At 42.7% G+C, this 16,728-nt stretch overlaps 1 protein-coding gene across 1 annotated transcript; it reads left to right on the forward strand.

Annotated features, from left to right (window-relative positions):
- The first annotated feature begins 2,873 nt into the window (after positions 1 to 2,873).
- On the forward strand, positions 2,874 to 13,768 carry LOC140074599 (E3 ubiquitin/ISG15 ligase TRIM25-like). Its single transcript, XM_072119613.1, has 2 exons — positions 2,874 to 3,033; positions 10,933 to 13,768. Exon 2 carries the CDS (start codon positions 10,934 to 10,936, stop codon positions 12,602 to 12,604), a length of 1,671 nt encoding a protein of 556 aa, XP_071975714.1. The 5' UTR covers positions 2,874 to 3,033; position 10,933; the 3' UTR covers positions 12,605 to 13,768.
- Positions 13,769 to 16,728: the final 2,960 nt, after the last annotated feature.

A 16,728-nucleotide genomic window follows, 5' to 3' on the forward strand; every position in this document is an offset into this window, starting at 1 on the left:
GACCCCTTTGCAGTGAACTCATGTGTCGGCATTAAAAATTCAGTCTCCTGTTCCCTAAATGTTTCCCTAGTTTATCATCCCAAATAGCCCCCTCATGGGTATTTTATATAAAATCATTAGATACAGCCCCCCTCACACCGATGGATTCCTTATGTACAGCCTTATGTGGGCCCCCCCCGCCCCCCCCAGCAGCTCTGGGCCCTGGCACTTTCCCAGGTATGCCCAGCACTGGCGCCGGCCCTGATAAGAAGATCCCACAGTCACGGAGCCTGGATCTGTGAGTATCCTGATGGCTTTTGATGGTCTATTTCCTTTATAATCGGCCATTACTGATATTTCATGTAGTAGAAGCAAGCAGCTAGAGATGTTGATAGTTTGTTGTAACTATTAGGTGTTTTTGGATTGTATTTTAGGTTTATGCAATTTATTAATATTTTCTTCAGATTTAGGTGTTACATTTATGAATACACACATCATAATTACTGGACTAAAGTAAAGTCTTAATGAGATTTGCTACTAATCTGCCTCTGGATGGTTTCCCAGAAAACAAAATATCTTTTCTTTTAAATAACAGAGTAAAAATGTATAAAAAATAAAACAAATATTACTGGAAAAGGAACCTGTCAGCAGGCGTGACCATGCAGACTGCAGCCAGTGTTATGTATTTTCTGTGGAGAAATTAGTAATCATACCTTTTTATATGTTGTTAGTAGCAGCAGGACTGTGAAATATGGATGTATATTCCAGGGTTGTACTGAGTACATGTCCTTACACTGCTGTTCTCTGTGCTCTCTGAAGCTAACGTGATGTGTTGTCCTTGACAAGATATGTAATCATGTAATCAGACCTTTGTGTTTGTTGTTAGTAGCAGCAGGACTGTGAAATATGGATTTATATATGGATTTATTGCTGCTAGTCATATACTTCTACTAGAAGTGGATGCGAGGCAGCTCAATCGGGAGAGCACACAGCAGTGTGAGGACATGCCCCCAGTGCAACTGTAGAATCTACAATCCTGGAATCAAAGAAATCAATATTTCACAGTCCTGCTGCTACTAACAACATATGCATATACTCTTCACATCTCTCCAGTGACTATACTTGATACAGTCTGCAGAGTGCACAGAGAACAGCAGTGTGAGGACACACCAGTGCACTTAGAGAAACTGACATACTCGCTGATGGTTTCCAGTGAACTGAAAGATTCAAAAGCAACAAAAACATAAGATGTGACATGATGAGATGTGACATGTGAGGCTATAATACTGTAACACCGGATTCCCTGTCTCCACAGCCGCTCCGCTGCCGGGAGGGACAACAGCTCCCGGAGCCTCAGCAACTGAATGTGCAAACATGGAGGAGCCACTCACAGCCCCGGGGTCCACTGCTGTAACATGTGAGGACCCTGCAGGCAGCACATGGTGAGGGTGGGGGCACCCACAGCTACACATCCTGCAGCGTCCTGGTCACACATGATATTGACAGCGCTGAGTAATGCAGGCATGAAGTCTACAGATTATACATTACATATTAACAGACACAACCGACAAGGGAATTATTACCAGACAACCTGTGACCTTCGACCTTATCGCACCCACTCACCCTGATCCGTGACCTCACTCTACCCCGTCAATGACCTAATCAGGGTTTGGTATCCTACGGTTTTAGGTGATGCTGAGACTTCCCGCTGGTGGAGGGGGAGAGGGGCTGCTTCATTCATCTGATTCATCACCTGACACTGCAACCTGATGAAAATACTAATTGTTTGTAGGAAGTAGAGAAAACTCTTTGCATTTTGTACCATTAAAAAAAAAACTAATAATAAAAACCTCTCAGAGAAACTGGTAAGAACTGTGTATCATAATTCCTTTATTTATATAGCGCACACAGATTACGCAGCGCTGCACAGAGATTTCCAGATCAGTCCCTGCCCCCAACGGGGCTCACAAACTCATCAACCTACCACTAGGTTTTTGGACTGTGGGAGGAAACTGGAGGACCCGGAGGAAACCCACACAAACATGGACAGGACATACAAAGTCTTTGCAGATGTTGACCTGGATGAAGAAGAATAAAATTTGAAAAAATAAGACTCAAAACTGATGGGATTTGAGAGGATGTAGAAGCAGCAGGTGTCACCGGCCGGAGGGGCGTTATTAGCCATGGGAATGAAGCTTTGTGCTGTGTGGAGGCCACTAGGGACACTTTAGGGTGTGTTCACATGTGACATCTGCATTTCCAGCGTTTACGATGGGTGTAACACAACGGGTGCCTGGTAACACTGGAAACACGGATACAATGTGGCTGAGCTCAGCGCCCGGGCGCTTGCATGGAGTTTCTAAATGCAATACACAATCCAAAGGCTCCAACTGTGATCGGAGGTAACACTGCATTACGCAAACACGATGGAGAAGCAATTTTACCTCAACGTGCCATCGCGGTAGGAACCTAAAAAAAAAATCAACGTTTGATGGTGAATTTGGCCGCATTTGCACGATGCATGCGTCACTTTTTTTGCTACGTTTTTCACACATTCCAGAAGCTTCAGCCCTGATCACATGCTGAGGTTAAGGGTGATGTCACACGTATGCGTTTTCAATCCGTCATTGAAAACGCATTGAAAATGGATTGAAAACGCATACGTGTGACATCACCCTAAATTGCGCTTCCACTGCATTTGCTAAAACGCAAATTAACCTCGGCACGTGATCATCTTTCAAAACTGCCGCACAAAACGTGACGCAAAGCATGGGAGGGTGCATTCACACTATGCGTTGCGTCGCGTTGTGCGCCGCGTTTTTGACGCATTCCACTGGCCTCAGCCTTGATCACATCAGAGACAGAGTGGGTGCAGCGCTGTAGGTCAGGTGCTTGTGATTGCTGTAGGTCATGTGACAGGAAGCAGTGAGGAGGAACAGCAGCTCTAGAGGAAGGAAGTGTCAACCGTTCCGGTGTTAGTCTGTCAGCGTTGCGATCAATCAGATTCCGTGTTTCTTATAACATAACAGCTGCGCTCCGTGAGGCTGATGTGCGGTAGGTTATGGCTTTATTATACAGCGACTGTATACCGAGGTCCTGCTGACAGCGCACACACTATGGGGCAGATTTACTTACCCGGCCCATTCGCGATCCAGCGGCGCGTTCTCTGCGCTGGATTCGGGTCCAGCCGGGATTTATGATGGCAGTTCCTCCGCCGTCCACCAGGTGGCGCTGCTGCGCTGAAAATCATCTGAACGCGCCGGAATACACCGAGCTGGACCAGGTGAAGGTAAGCGCTTCCCAAGCAACACATTTTCGTTTTTTAAATGCAGCGGTTTTTCCGAATACGTCGGGTTTTCATTCGGCCACGCCCCCCCTCCGATTTCCGTTGCGCGCATGCCGGCGCCAATGCTCCACAATCCGATCGCATGCGCCAAAATCCCGGGGCAATTCAGGTACAATCGGCGCAAATCGGAAATATTCGGGTAACACGTCGGGAAAACGCAAATCAGGTCCTTAGTAAATGACCCCCATTGTGCCTCCAGGGAAGCTTCTGCCATCTAAAAAAAAAATTGTGGTAAAAAGCGAAACTAAAAATGTGGATGCAGCTTCATTCCGGTTCCCATCTTTCTTCTTGCTTCATTTTGCAGTTTACGTTTCAAAGCAAATGGATAACGGATACGTTATTTCAATTGGTGTCGAGTGGTGTCCGTTAGCTTCATGCATGGCACCTTCCGTTACGTGATTGGATACTTGGACGCAAACTGCTCGGCGTTTTTCTCTTCTAAGGGTGCGGTCACACGTTGCGCTTTGGTTGCGTTTTCATAGCATTTCAAAACGCACTACAACAGCCGAGGAGAGGGGATTTACCTCATTACATTACTATTTACATTTGTTAACGCACGTTTTGTAAACACAAATGTTAAAAGTGGTGTAATTAGGCAGATCACCTCTCCTCAGCTGTTGTAACGGAAAACTTTCCAACAGACTTTTTAGATTGTTTTCTATGTACAACGGACGCTCTTGGTTTGTATCAGTTTGTTCCCTCAGTTATCCGTCCTCTATCTCATAATGAGCTCTGATTGGACATTGCCGTGGTTCATTGCGACCTCTAGTGGCCAATGCAGAGGAAAACAAAATAACGGACGGTTAAAAATTTACATAAAACGGAAAAAAAACGGAAGCTGACGCAGGGAACAGAAAGCAAGGAATCCTTTAAACATATTTGTTACAGGGATCTGATAAAGAAAAGGAGGTCTCGCTGTTAATGTTTCCTCCCGACTATAAATTGACTTTATATAAAAAAATTTTTTAACTACAACATGGAAGCAAAAACGCAGCTGTTCAGTTTTTTAGATTTAGTTTTCAATGTCCAAACCAGGAGAGGAGTGAAAAGAAGAGGAGCAGTTTTGATCCACACTTACTTTTGGCTTCAAAAACTGCATCTGAAAAACTGCACGTGTGAACGCAGCCTTAGGAGGACAGATATACCGCAGGCCTAAGCGAGGGGGGGGTGGGGAATCATCAGGGGGGGACTAGAACTGGGGGCAGGAGAGGAGGGGGAACTAGAATTGGGGGCAGTATTATAGTAGTTATATTCTTGTACATAGGGGGCAGTATTATAGTAGTTATATTCCTGTACATAGGGGGCAGTATTATAGTAGTTATATTCTTGTACATAGGGGGCAGTATTATAGTAGTTATATTCCTGTACATAGAGGGCAGTATTATAGTAGTTATATTCTTGTACACAGGGGGCAGTATTATAGTAGTTATATTCTTGTACATAGGGGGCAGTATTATAGTAGTTATATTCCTGTACATAGGGGGCAGTATTATAGTAGTTATATTCCTGTACATAGGGGGCAGTATTATAGTAGTTATATTCCTGTACATAGGGAGCAGTATTATAGTAGTTATATTCCTGTACATAGGGGGCACTATTATAGTAGTTATATTCCTGTACATAGGAGGCAGTATTATAGTAGTTATATTCTTGTACATAGAGGGCAGTATTATAGTAGTTATATTCTTGTACATAGGAGGCAGTATTATAATAGTTATATTCCTGTACATAGGGGGCAGTATTATAGTAGTTATATTCCTGTACATAGGGGGCAGTATTATAGCAGTTATATTCCTGTACATAGGGTGCGGTATTATAGTAGTTATATTCCTGTACATGGGGGGCAGTATCATAGTAGTTATATTCTTGTACATAGGAGGCAGTATTATAGTAGTTATATTCCTGTACATAGGGGGCAGTATTATAGTAGTTATATTCCTGTACATAGGGGGCAGTATTATAGTAGTTATATTCTTGTACATAGGGGGCAGTATTATAGTAGTTATATTCTTGTACATAGGGGGCAGTATTATAGTAGTTATATTCTTGTACATAGGCAGCAGTATTATAGTAGTTATATTCCTGTACATAGGGGGCAGTATTATAGTAGTTATATTCTTGTACATAGGCAGCAGTATTATAGTAGTTATATTCCTGTACATAGGGGGCAGTATTATAGTAGTTATATTCTTGTACATAGGGGGCAGTATTATAGTAGTTATATTCTTGTACATAGGAGGCAGTATTATAGTAGTTATATTCTTGTACATAGGCGGCAGTATTATAGTAGTTATATTCATGTACATAGGGGGCAGTATTATAGTAGTTATATTCCTGTACATAGGGGGCAGTATTATAGTAGTTATATTCTTGTACATAGGAGGCAGTATTATAGTAGTTATATTCCTGTACATAGGGGGCAGTATTATAGTAGTTATATTCTTGTACATAGGGGGCAGTATTATAGTAGTTATATTCTTGTACATAGGGGGCAGTATTATAGTAGTTATATTCTTGTACATAGGCAGCAGTATTATAGTAGTTATATTCCTGTACATAGGGGGCAGTATTATAGTAGTTATATTCTTGTACATAGGCAGCAGTATTATAGTAGTTATATTCCTGTACATAGGGGGCAGTATTATAGTAGTTATATTCTTGTACATAGGGGGCAGTATTATAGTAGTTATATTCTTGTACATAGGAGGCAGTATTATAGTAGTTATATTCTTGTACATAGGCGGCAGTATTATAGTAGTTATATTCCTGTACATAGGGGGCAGTATTATAGTAGTTATATTCCTGTACATAGGAGGCAGTATTATAGTAGTTATATTCTTGTACATAGGGGGCAGTATTATAGTAGTTATATTCTTGTACATAGGGGGCAGTATTATAGTAGTTATATTCTTGTACATAGGGGGCAGTATTATAGTAGTTATATTCCTGTACATAGGGGGCAGTATTATAATAGTTATATTCCTGTACATAGGGGGCAGTATTATAATAGTTATATTCTTGTACATAGGGGGCAGTATTATAGTAGTTATATTCTTGTACATAGGGGGCAGTATTATAGTAGTTATATTCTTGTACATAGGGGGCAGTATTATAGTAGTTATATTCCTGTACATAGGGGGCAGTATTATAGTAGTTATATTCCTGTACATAGGGAGCAGTATTATAGTAGTTATATTCTTGTACATAGGGGGAAGTATTATAGTAGTTATATCCCTGTACATAGGGAGCAGTATTATAGTAGTTATATCCCTGTACATAGGGGGCAGTATTATAGTAGTTATATTCTTGTACATAGGAGCAGTATTATAGTAGTTATATTCTTGTACATAGGGGGTAGAATTATAGTAGTTATATCCTTGTACATAGGGGGCAGTATTATAGTAGTTATATTCCTGTACATAGGGGGCAGTATTATAGTAGTTATATTCCTGTACATAGGGGGCAGTATTATAGTAGTTATATTCCTGTACATAGGGGGCAGTATTATAGTAGTTATATTCCTGTACATAGGGGCAGTATTATAGTAGTTATATTCCTGTACATAGGGGGCAGTATTATAGTAGTTATATTCTTGTACATAGGGGGCAGTATTATAGTAGTTATATTCCTGTACATAGGGGGCAGTATTATAGTAGTTATATTCCTGTACATAGGGGGCAGTATTATAGTAGTTATATTCTTGTACATAGGGGCAGTATTATAGTAGTTATATTCTTGTACATAGGGGGTAGTATTATAGTAGTTATATTCCTGTACATAGGGGGCAGTATTATAGTAGTTATATTCCTGTACATAGGGGGCAGTATTATAGTAGTTATATTCTTGTACATAGGGGGCAGTATTATAGTAGTTATATTCCTGTACATAGGGGCAGTATTATAGTAGTTATATTCCTGTATATAGGGGGCAGTATTATAGTAGTTATATTCCTGTACATAGGGGGCAGTATTATAGTAGTTATATTCCTGTACATAGGGGCAGTATTATAGTAGTTATATTCCTGTACATAGGGGGCAGTATTATAGTAGTTATATTCTTGTACATAGGGGGCAGTATTATAGTAGTTATATTCCTGTACATAGGGGGCAGTATTATAGTAGTTATATTCCTGTACATAGGGGGCAGTATTATAGTAGTTATATTCTTGTACATAGGGGCAGTATTATAGTAGTTATATTCTTGTACATAGGGGGTAGTATTATAGTAGTTATATTCCTGTACATAGGGGGCAGTATTATAGTAGTTATATTCTTGTACATAGGGGGCAGTATTATAGTAGTTATATTCTTGTACATAGGAGGCAGTATTATAGTAGTTATATTCTTGTACATAGGCGGCAGTATTATAGTAGTTATATTCCTGTACATAGGGGGCAGTATCATAGTAGTTATATTCTTGTACATAGGAGGCAGTATTATAGTAGTTATATTCCTGTACATAGGGGGCAGTATTATAGTAGTTATATTCTTGTACATAGGGGGCAGTATTATAGTAGTTATATTCTTGTACATAGGGGGCAGTATTATAGTAGTTATATTCTTGTACATAGGGGGCAGTATTATAGTAGTTATATTCCTGTACATAGGGGGCAGTATTATAGTAGTTATATTCTTGTACATAGGGGGCAGTATTATAGTAGTTATATTCTTGTACATAGGGGGCAGTATTATAGTAGTTATATTCTTGTACATAGGCGGCAGTATTATAGTAGTTATATTCCTGTACATAGGGGGCAGTATTATAGTAGTTATATTCTTGTACATAGGCAGCAGTATTATAGTAGTTATATTCCTGTACATAGGGGGCAGTATTATAGTAGTTATATTCTTGTACATAGGGGGCAGTATTATAGTAGTTATATTCTTGTACATAGGAGGCAGTATTATAGTAGTTATATTCTTGTACATAGGCGGCAGTATTATAGTAGTTATATTCATGTACATAGGGGGCAGTATTATAGTAGTTATATTCCTGTACATAGGGGGCAGTATTATAGTAGTTATATTCTTGTACATAGGAGGCAGTATTATAGTAGTTATATTCCTGTACATAGGGGGCAGTATTATAGTAGTTATATTCTTGTACATAGGGGGCAGTATTATAGTAGTTATATTCTTGTACATAGGGGGCAGTATTATAGTAGTTATATTCTTGTACATAGGCGGCAGTATTATAGTAGTTATATTCCTGTACATAGGGGGCAGTATTATAGTAGTTATATTCTTGTACATAGGCGGCAGTATTATAGTAGTTATATTCCTGTACATAGGGGGCAGTATTATAGTAGTTATATTCTTGTACATAGGGGGCAGTATTATAGTAGTTATATTCCTGTACATAGGGGGCAGTATTATAGTAGTTATATTCCTGTACATAGGGGGCAGTATTATAGTAGTTATATTCCTGTACATAGGGGGCAGTATTATAGTAGTTATATTCCTGTACATAGGGGCAGTATTATAGTAGTTATATTCCTGTACATAGGGGGCAGTATTATAGTAGTTATATTCTTGTACATAGGGGGCAGTATTATAGTAGTTATATTCCTGTACATAGGGGGCAGTATTATAGTAGTTATATTCCTGTACATAGGGGGCAGTATTATAGTAGTTATATTCTTGTACATAGGGGCAGTATTATAGTAGTTATATTCTTGTACATAGGGGGTAGTATTATAGTAGTTATATTCCTGTACATAGGGGGCAGTATTATAGTAGTTATATTCCTGTACATAGGGGGCAGTATTATAGTAGTTATATTCTTGTACATAGGGGGCAGTATTATAGTAGTTATATTCCTGTACATAGGGGCAGTATTATAGTAGTTATATTCCTGTATATAGGGGGCAGTATTATAGTAGTTATATTCCTGTACATAGGGGGCAGTATTATAGTAGTTATATTCCTGTACATAGGGGCAGTATTATAGTAGTTATATTCCTGTACATAGGGGGCAGTATTATAGTAGTTATATTCTTGTACATAGGGGGCAGTATTATAGTAGTTATATTCCTGTACATAGGGGGCAGTATTATAGTAGTTATATTCCTGTACATAGGGGGCAGTATTATAGTAGTTATATTCTTGTACATAGGGGCAGTATTATAGTAGTTATATTCTTGTACATAGGGGGTAGTATTATAGTAGTTATATTCCTGTACATAGGGGGCAGTATTATAGTAGTTATATTCTTGTACATAGGGGGCAGTATTATAGTAGTTATATTCTTGTACATAGGGGCAGTATTATAGTAGTTATATTCTTGTACATAGGGGGTAGTATTATAGTAGTTATATTCCTGTACATAGGGGGCAGTATTATAGTAGTTATATTCCTGTACATAGGGGGCAGTATTATAGTAGTTATATTCCTGTACATAGGGGGCAGTATTATAGTAGTTATATTCTTGTACATAGGGGCAGTATTATAGTAGTTATATTCTTGTACATAGGGGGCAGTATTATAGTAGTTATATTCCTGTACATAGGGGGCAGTATTATAGTAGTTATATTCCTGTACATAGAGGGCAGTATTATAGTAGTTATATTCCTGTACATAGAGGGCAGTATTATAGTAGTTATATTCCTGTACATAGGGGGCAGTATTATAGTAGTTATATTCTTGTACATAGGGGGCAGTATTATAGTAGTTATATTCTTGTACATAGGAGCAGTATTATAGTAGTTATATTCTTGTACATAGGGGGCAGTATTATAGTAGTTATCTTCCCGGAATTTCCATCATGATTATTATCTTTCTGTTTGTGCTGTTTTGTAGTCTGCTCTGTGGTCTGTTACTTGTTGTACAAATACAGTATTATGCAGTAGTGGTTTCTGGGGGGAGTTCGCTCTGTACTGTGGTTTTTGGCGCATCAAGGGTTTTGGGCAATAGTGCCGCCCCCTGAAGGGTAGCAGTATGACAATGCGGCCCTCGGACCTATAGAGGTTGTGCACCCCTCCTCTAGCCTGTAATCCTTTTCCTAGCCGTATGTCTGCAAAATCAGTAAGCGTGTCAACCATATTAATTTTTTGCAAAAAAATGCCGGGTAATGATGTCACTAGTTTGTCCCAACCCTTTGTTACGTCACATAGGTGTATGACACCCGGTTATCATCACTGTGGCATCTGTGTATTTCAAGTTGTCATAGATGTCCATGGGAAGGCACAAAACATGGGCAGGAATAGGAGCTGCTCTGAGTTATCTACAGACTCCGCAAAGATCCTTGAAATCCACTTGATGGACAAGTGTCTTTTTTCAAACTATCATCCATTGAAATAAATGTTGAGGATCGGACCTCATAAGTGTCATCACTGCACCACAAGCGCCAAGGACAGGTGTTATTTTGGCCATTCTCCACGCAGTCATTTGCTATGGATATTGGCAGAGTGAGCGCCACTCACCCCACTGATGTCATATGTCTCCAAACATCAGAACAAGTGGTCGGGTGCAGTTGGCCTTAACACGTTGTAGAAGGTCTCGTGCAAATGTTTCTGCATGGGTTTTTTTTTTTTTTGAAGGAGTAAAATTGCCTGTACAAGCATCTATGACACTTGTGTTGACGCTAAAGATTTATTTCTTTCATTGCAGGATGGCGTCAGAAAACTTGAGGGAAGAGCTGGACTGCTCCATCTGCCTGAGCCTCTATACAGATCCCGTATCCCTGAGATGTGGTCACAACTTCTGCCGCTCGTGTATTGTGAGTGCGCTGGATGCACAGGAGGCGGCTGGAGGATATTCCTGTCCTGACTGCAGAGCAGAATATCCCGAGCGTCCGGCCGTGGAGAAGAACAGGAAGCTGGGGAATATAGTGGAGCGTTTCTTATCTACTCAGTCTGATATGGAGGAGACCAAAGTCTTCTGTAGTTACTGTATAAAGTCTCAGGTACCGGCTGTGAGGTCCTGTCTGCAGTGTGAGAACTCTCTCTGTGACGACCACCTGACAGCCCACAACAAGACCATGGATCATATATTGACAGAACCCACCGTCTCCTTTGGTAACAGAAAATGTTCCATCCACAAGAAGGTTCTGGAATATTACTGTCCCCAGGATGCGGTTTGTCTCTGTGTGTCCTGCTGTCTGGTCGGTAAACACAGGAGACACCAGGTGGAACTTCTAGATAATGCTTCTAAGAGGAAGAAGAAGAAACTGAGGGAATATCTGAATAAACTAGACCTTCAAAAAGGAGAAATTCAGACAAGAGTCCACAATCTCCTCGACCATAAGGGGAAGATCCAAAAGAAATCTTCTGATAAGAGGAAGAACGTCAGTAAGATCTTTATGGATATTAAGGAACAATTGGAAGTGGCGGAAAAGAAAACGCTGAATGAGATCTCCAGGCAGGAGGAGGAGATTGTGTCCCAGATATCTGATCAGATCAAGAAGCTGGAAATACAGGAGGACGAGCTGTGCAGGAAGATGCGTGACATAGAGGAGATGGGTCGCATCACCGACCCAATAAGACTCCTACAAGAAAGTGACATTACCGGATGCGGTGATGACGATGATGAGGAAATGGAGAAATGTGATAGAAAGATCAGCTCTGAAGATGACGAGGATGTGGGACTGAAATCAGACCAAGGAATGAACCAAAGTGATCTGAGAGTGGTGGAAGACAACAAGGCTCCAGTGAGTGACCATCAGGAGACAACTGATGATCTGGATGAGGCTTTGATCTCATTGACCTTACACCGATCTTTGAGGGAACTTGCCTCTGGTGTAACATCGGAGCTCAGGTTCCAGGTACCAGACGTATTGCTGGATGTGGACACTGCTAATGAGTGTGTCGAGGTATCGGAAGATCTGAAAATGGCATCTGATTCCGAGGCACAGAACAAACCAGAATCACCAGGAAGGTTTCTATATTACTCCCAGGTGCTAAGCAAATGTGGTCTCTCCTCAGGAAGACATTACTGGGAGGTGGAGTGGAACCAGATAGGAAGATGTGAAATCGGAGTGTCCTATCCCAGTATAGGGAGGGATGGAGAGGAGTCGGGTGGTGGAGATAATGATAAATCTTGGTGTCTGGTCTTAGAAGATGCAGAATTTGCAGTGTCACATGACTCTGTAGTAGAAATGCTCAATTCAGAGCCAACATCTCCAACGTTTGGAGTCTTCTTAGACTATGAGGCCGGGCATCTGTCCTTCTATGAGCTGTGTGACCCCATCAGGCACTTGCACACCTTCACCGCCTCCTTCACTGAGCCCCTACATCTCCTCTTCTATGTTGGTAATGAAGCCTCAGTCATTATAACTAGCTAGGACAGATGAAGGCCACTTCATTACACCAGGATATGTACAGCAGCTTTAGGTCCACAAATGTTACGTGGTTGTGGCCTTTAGATAGTCCCAGGGAAACGTGTGGCTCCATGTTGTATTTTTGAACATTCTTTATTGTGGAGAGAAACTGAGCTCCACCAAGGAGGTGCGGAGAGGAGGTGCGGAGATGACAGGAGGCCATGGAAGTAATGTCCTGATATCTGCAGACAAGAACACTGTGCATGATAATGAGGGTTGTAGATTTTGCTGATCTTTGTTGAAAAAAAATAATAATTTGACGAAATAAATCTAGTTTTGCAGCACATTTTCTGTTGCCTGAGTTTCCTCTGTCATGTCCTACCAGATTTTGCCTGATTATTTACCAGCTCCCTTAGGTCACATATAAAATGGCCTTTCTATAAGTCCCTCCATTATGTGACATGTCAACCATTTACCTATAAAAAAAAAAATCTACCCCAAAAAGTCATGTGACCATGAGCAGAAAAGAGTCACCTGTATAGTTTGAAATGACCTAATATCCTGCCCCTCCACCTGCCCAAACTTATAATGTCCAAACTCTCTGTATTCCTATCCCCTCACATCTCCTCTTCTTCATATTGTGGCCTCCTGTCCTCCATCCCCCCTCATATTGTGGCCTCCTGTCCTCCGTCCCCCTCATATTGTGGCCTCTTGTCCTCCGTCCCCCTCATATTGTGGCCTCCTGTCCTCCGTCCCCCTCATATTGTGGCCTCCTGTCCTCCATCCCCCTCATATTGTGGCCTCCTGTCCTCCGCGCCCCTCATATTGTGGCCTCCTGTCCTCCGCCCCCCCTCATATTGTGGCCTCCTGTCCTCCGTCCCCCTCATATTGTGGCCTCCTGCCCTCCCTCCTATTGTGGCCTCCTGTCCTCCGCCCCCCTCATATTGTGGCCTCCTGTCCTCCGCCCCCCTCATATTGTGGCCTCCTGTCCTCCGCCCCCCTCATATTGTGGCCTCCTGTCCTCCGTCCCCCTCATATTGTGGCCTCCTGTCCTCCGTCCCCCTCATATTGTGGCCTCCTGTCCTCCGTCCCCCTCATATTGTGGCCTCCTGTCCTCCACGCCCCTCATATTGTGGCCTCCTGTCCTCCCTCATATTGTGGCCTCCTGTCCTCCGCCCCCCTCATATTGTGGCCTCCTGTCCTCCCTCATATTGTGGCCTCCTGTCCTCCGCCCCCCTCATATTGTGGCCTCCTGTCCTCCCTCATATTGTGGCCTCCTGTCCTCCGTCCCCCTCATATTGTGGCCTCCTGCCCTCCCTCATATTGTGGCCTCCTGTCCTCCGTCCCCCTCATGTTGTGGCCTCCTGTCCTCCACCCTCCTCATACTGTGACCTCCTGTCCTCCCTCATATTGTGGCCTCCTGTCCTCCCTCATATTGTATAAATAAGAAATACGATATAAGAATAAAGATTACGGGATCACCCCAGTCACAAGTAATTCATTTTACAGCTGTGATGGAGTGTTCCTTTAAATCGTGTTCCTTGGCTCATTTGTCTCCATCGGCGGATGAGGCGGAGCTGGGTCAGTACCGCTTCTCCCTCTCGGGTCTGGGACATCCTGTCCCTCGTTCAGGGGCCTGTCTGCAATGCATGATGACGTGGTACCATGGCCGCAATACCAAGAACAAGCATCATACGATATGTGGCGATGTACTTGGCTCACTCACCCTGTATCCTACTCAGAACTTCTAGGCCGGACCTGATGTACGGTCACATGTCTGACCCCTCTGTCCCTCTACAGTGTCATTGCAGCCGCCACCTGCACCCACCAGCCATGTAACTAGAGGGCAGTGCCACACATTCTATAGTGGCCACTCCTGGTATTACAGCTCAGCCTCATAGATGAGGCCATCACCTGATCCCAGCACCAGCCACATTACACTGAACCACTTTATACTCAGGCTCATGAAGATATTAGTGAAGGATTTCCTGTGTATTGTGCACCGTGAACACTTCTGTGGAGCGCCTCCTGTGGTGGATGGAGGAGCTGCAGCTCCCAGCATGCACCGCTGCCCCTCCTCACCAGCTCCTCTCACTTCTGTCATCTGGATCACATGACCCAGGCTGAGCCGAGGCAGTACGGCGTGTGACGTCATCACGCTCCTCAGCGGCCCGAGCGGTGTCACGTGACGCGGCATACGCAGGGGCGTTGCTTGCCAATTAGGTTCCCGCCATTTCAGACATAACCTTCCCGCCAACCACAGGTGAGGGAAAACTTTATCTGTTATATGTGTCTGACACCTCGCGGCTCCGCCTCCTTCCCATCCCCCCCCCCCCGGCTGGTGGTAAATTGTCCCGGCATCTCAATGTGTGCAGAGCCACAATTACAGGTTATTACCCCCTCACTACTTACCTGTCTATAGATAGAGGTCACATACACTGCTACTACAGGATGAGATACACAGCTCAGTAGTCAGTATCACACAGGATAGGATTAGATACACAGCACAGCAGACAGTATCACACAGGATAGGATTAGATACAGCTCAGCAGACAGTATCACACAGGATAGGATTAGATACACAGCTCAGCAGTCAGTATCACACAGGAGAGGATTAGATACACATCTCAGCAGTATCACACAGGATAGGATTAGATACACAGCTCATCAGACAGTATCACACAGGATAGGATTAGATACACAGCTCATTAGACAGTATCACACAGGATAGGGGATTAGATACACAGCTCAGCAGTCAGTATCATACAGGATAGGATTAGATACACAGCTCAGCAGACAGGATCACACAGAATAGGATTAGATACACGGCTCAGCAGACAGTACTACACAGGAGAGGATTAGATACACAGCTCAGCAGACAGTATCACACAGGATAGGGGATTAGATACCCAGCTCAGCAGACAGTATCACACAGGAGAGGATTAGATACACAGCTCAGCAGACAGTATCACACAGGATAGGGGATTAGATACCCAGCTCAGCAGACAGTATCACACAGGATAGGATTAGATACACAGCTCAGCAGGCAGTATCATACAGGATAGGATTAGATACACAGCTCAGCAGACAGTATCATACAGGATAGGATTAGATACACTGCACAGCAGACAGTATCGCACAGGATAGGATTAGATACACTGCACAGCAGACAGTATCACACAGGATAGGATTAGATACACAGCTCAGCAGACAGTATCACACAGGATAGGATTAGATACACAGCTCAGCAGACAGTATCACACAGGATAGGGGATTAGATACCCAGCTCAGCAGACAGTATCACACAGGATAGGATTAGATACACAGCTCAGCAGGCAGTATCATACAGGATAGGATTAGATACACAGCTCAGCAGACAGTATCATACAGGATAGGATTAGATACACTGCACAGCAGACAGTATCGCACAGGATAGGATTAGATACACTGCACAGCAGACAGTATCACACAGGATAGGATTAGATACACAGCTCAGCAGACAGTATCACACAGGATAGGATTAGATACACTGCACAGCAGACAGTATCACACAGGATAGGATTAGATACACAGCTCAGCAGACAGTATCACACAGGATAGGATTAGATACACAGCTCAGCAGACAGTATCATACAGGATAGGATTAGATACACAGCTCAGCAGACAGTATCATACAGGATAGGATTAGATACACTGCACAGCAGACAGTATCACACAGGATAGGATTAGATACACAGCTCAGCAGACAGTATCATACAGGATGGGAATAGATACACAGCTCAGCAGGCAGTATCACACAGGATAGGATTAGATACACAGCTCAGCAGGCAGTGTCAGACAGGATAGGATTAGATACACGGCTCTACAGACAGTATCAGACAGGATATGGGATTAGATACCCAGCTCAGCAGACAGTATCACACAGGATAGGATTAGATACACAGCTCAGCAGACAGTATCACACAGGATAGGATTAGATACACAGCTCAGCAGACAGTATCATACAGGATAGGATTAGATACACTGCACAGCAGACAGTATCACACAGGATAGGATTAGATACACAGCTCAGCAGACAGTATCATACAGGATGGGAATAGATACACAGCTCAGCAGGCAGTATCACACAGGATAGGATTAGATACACA

This window comes from Engystomops pustulosus, chromosome 8 (genome assembly GCF_040894005.1).
Source record: "Engystomops pustulosus chromosome 8, aEngPut4.maternal, whole genome shotgun sequence".
Classification (NCBI taxonomy): Eukaryota; Metazoa; Chordata; class Amphibia; order Anura; family Leptodactylidae; genus Engystomops; species Engystomops pustulosus.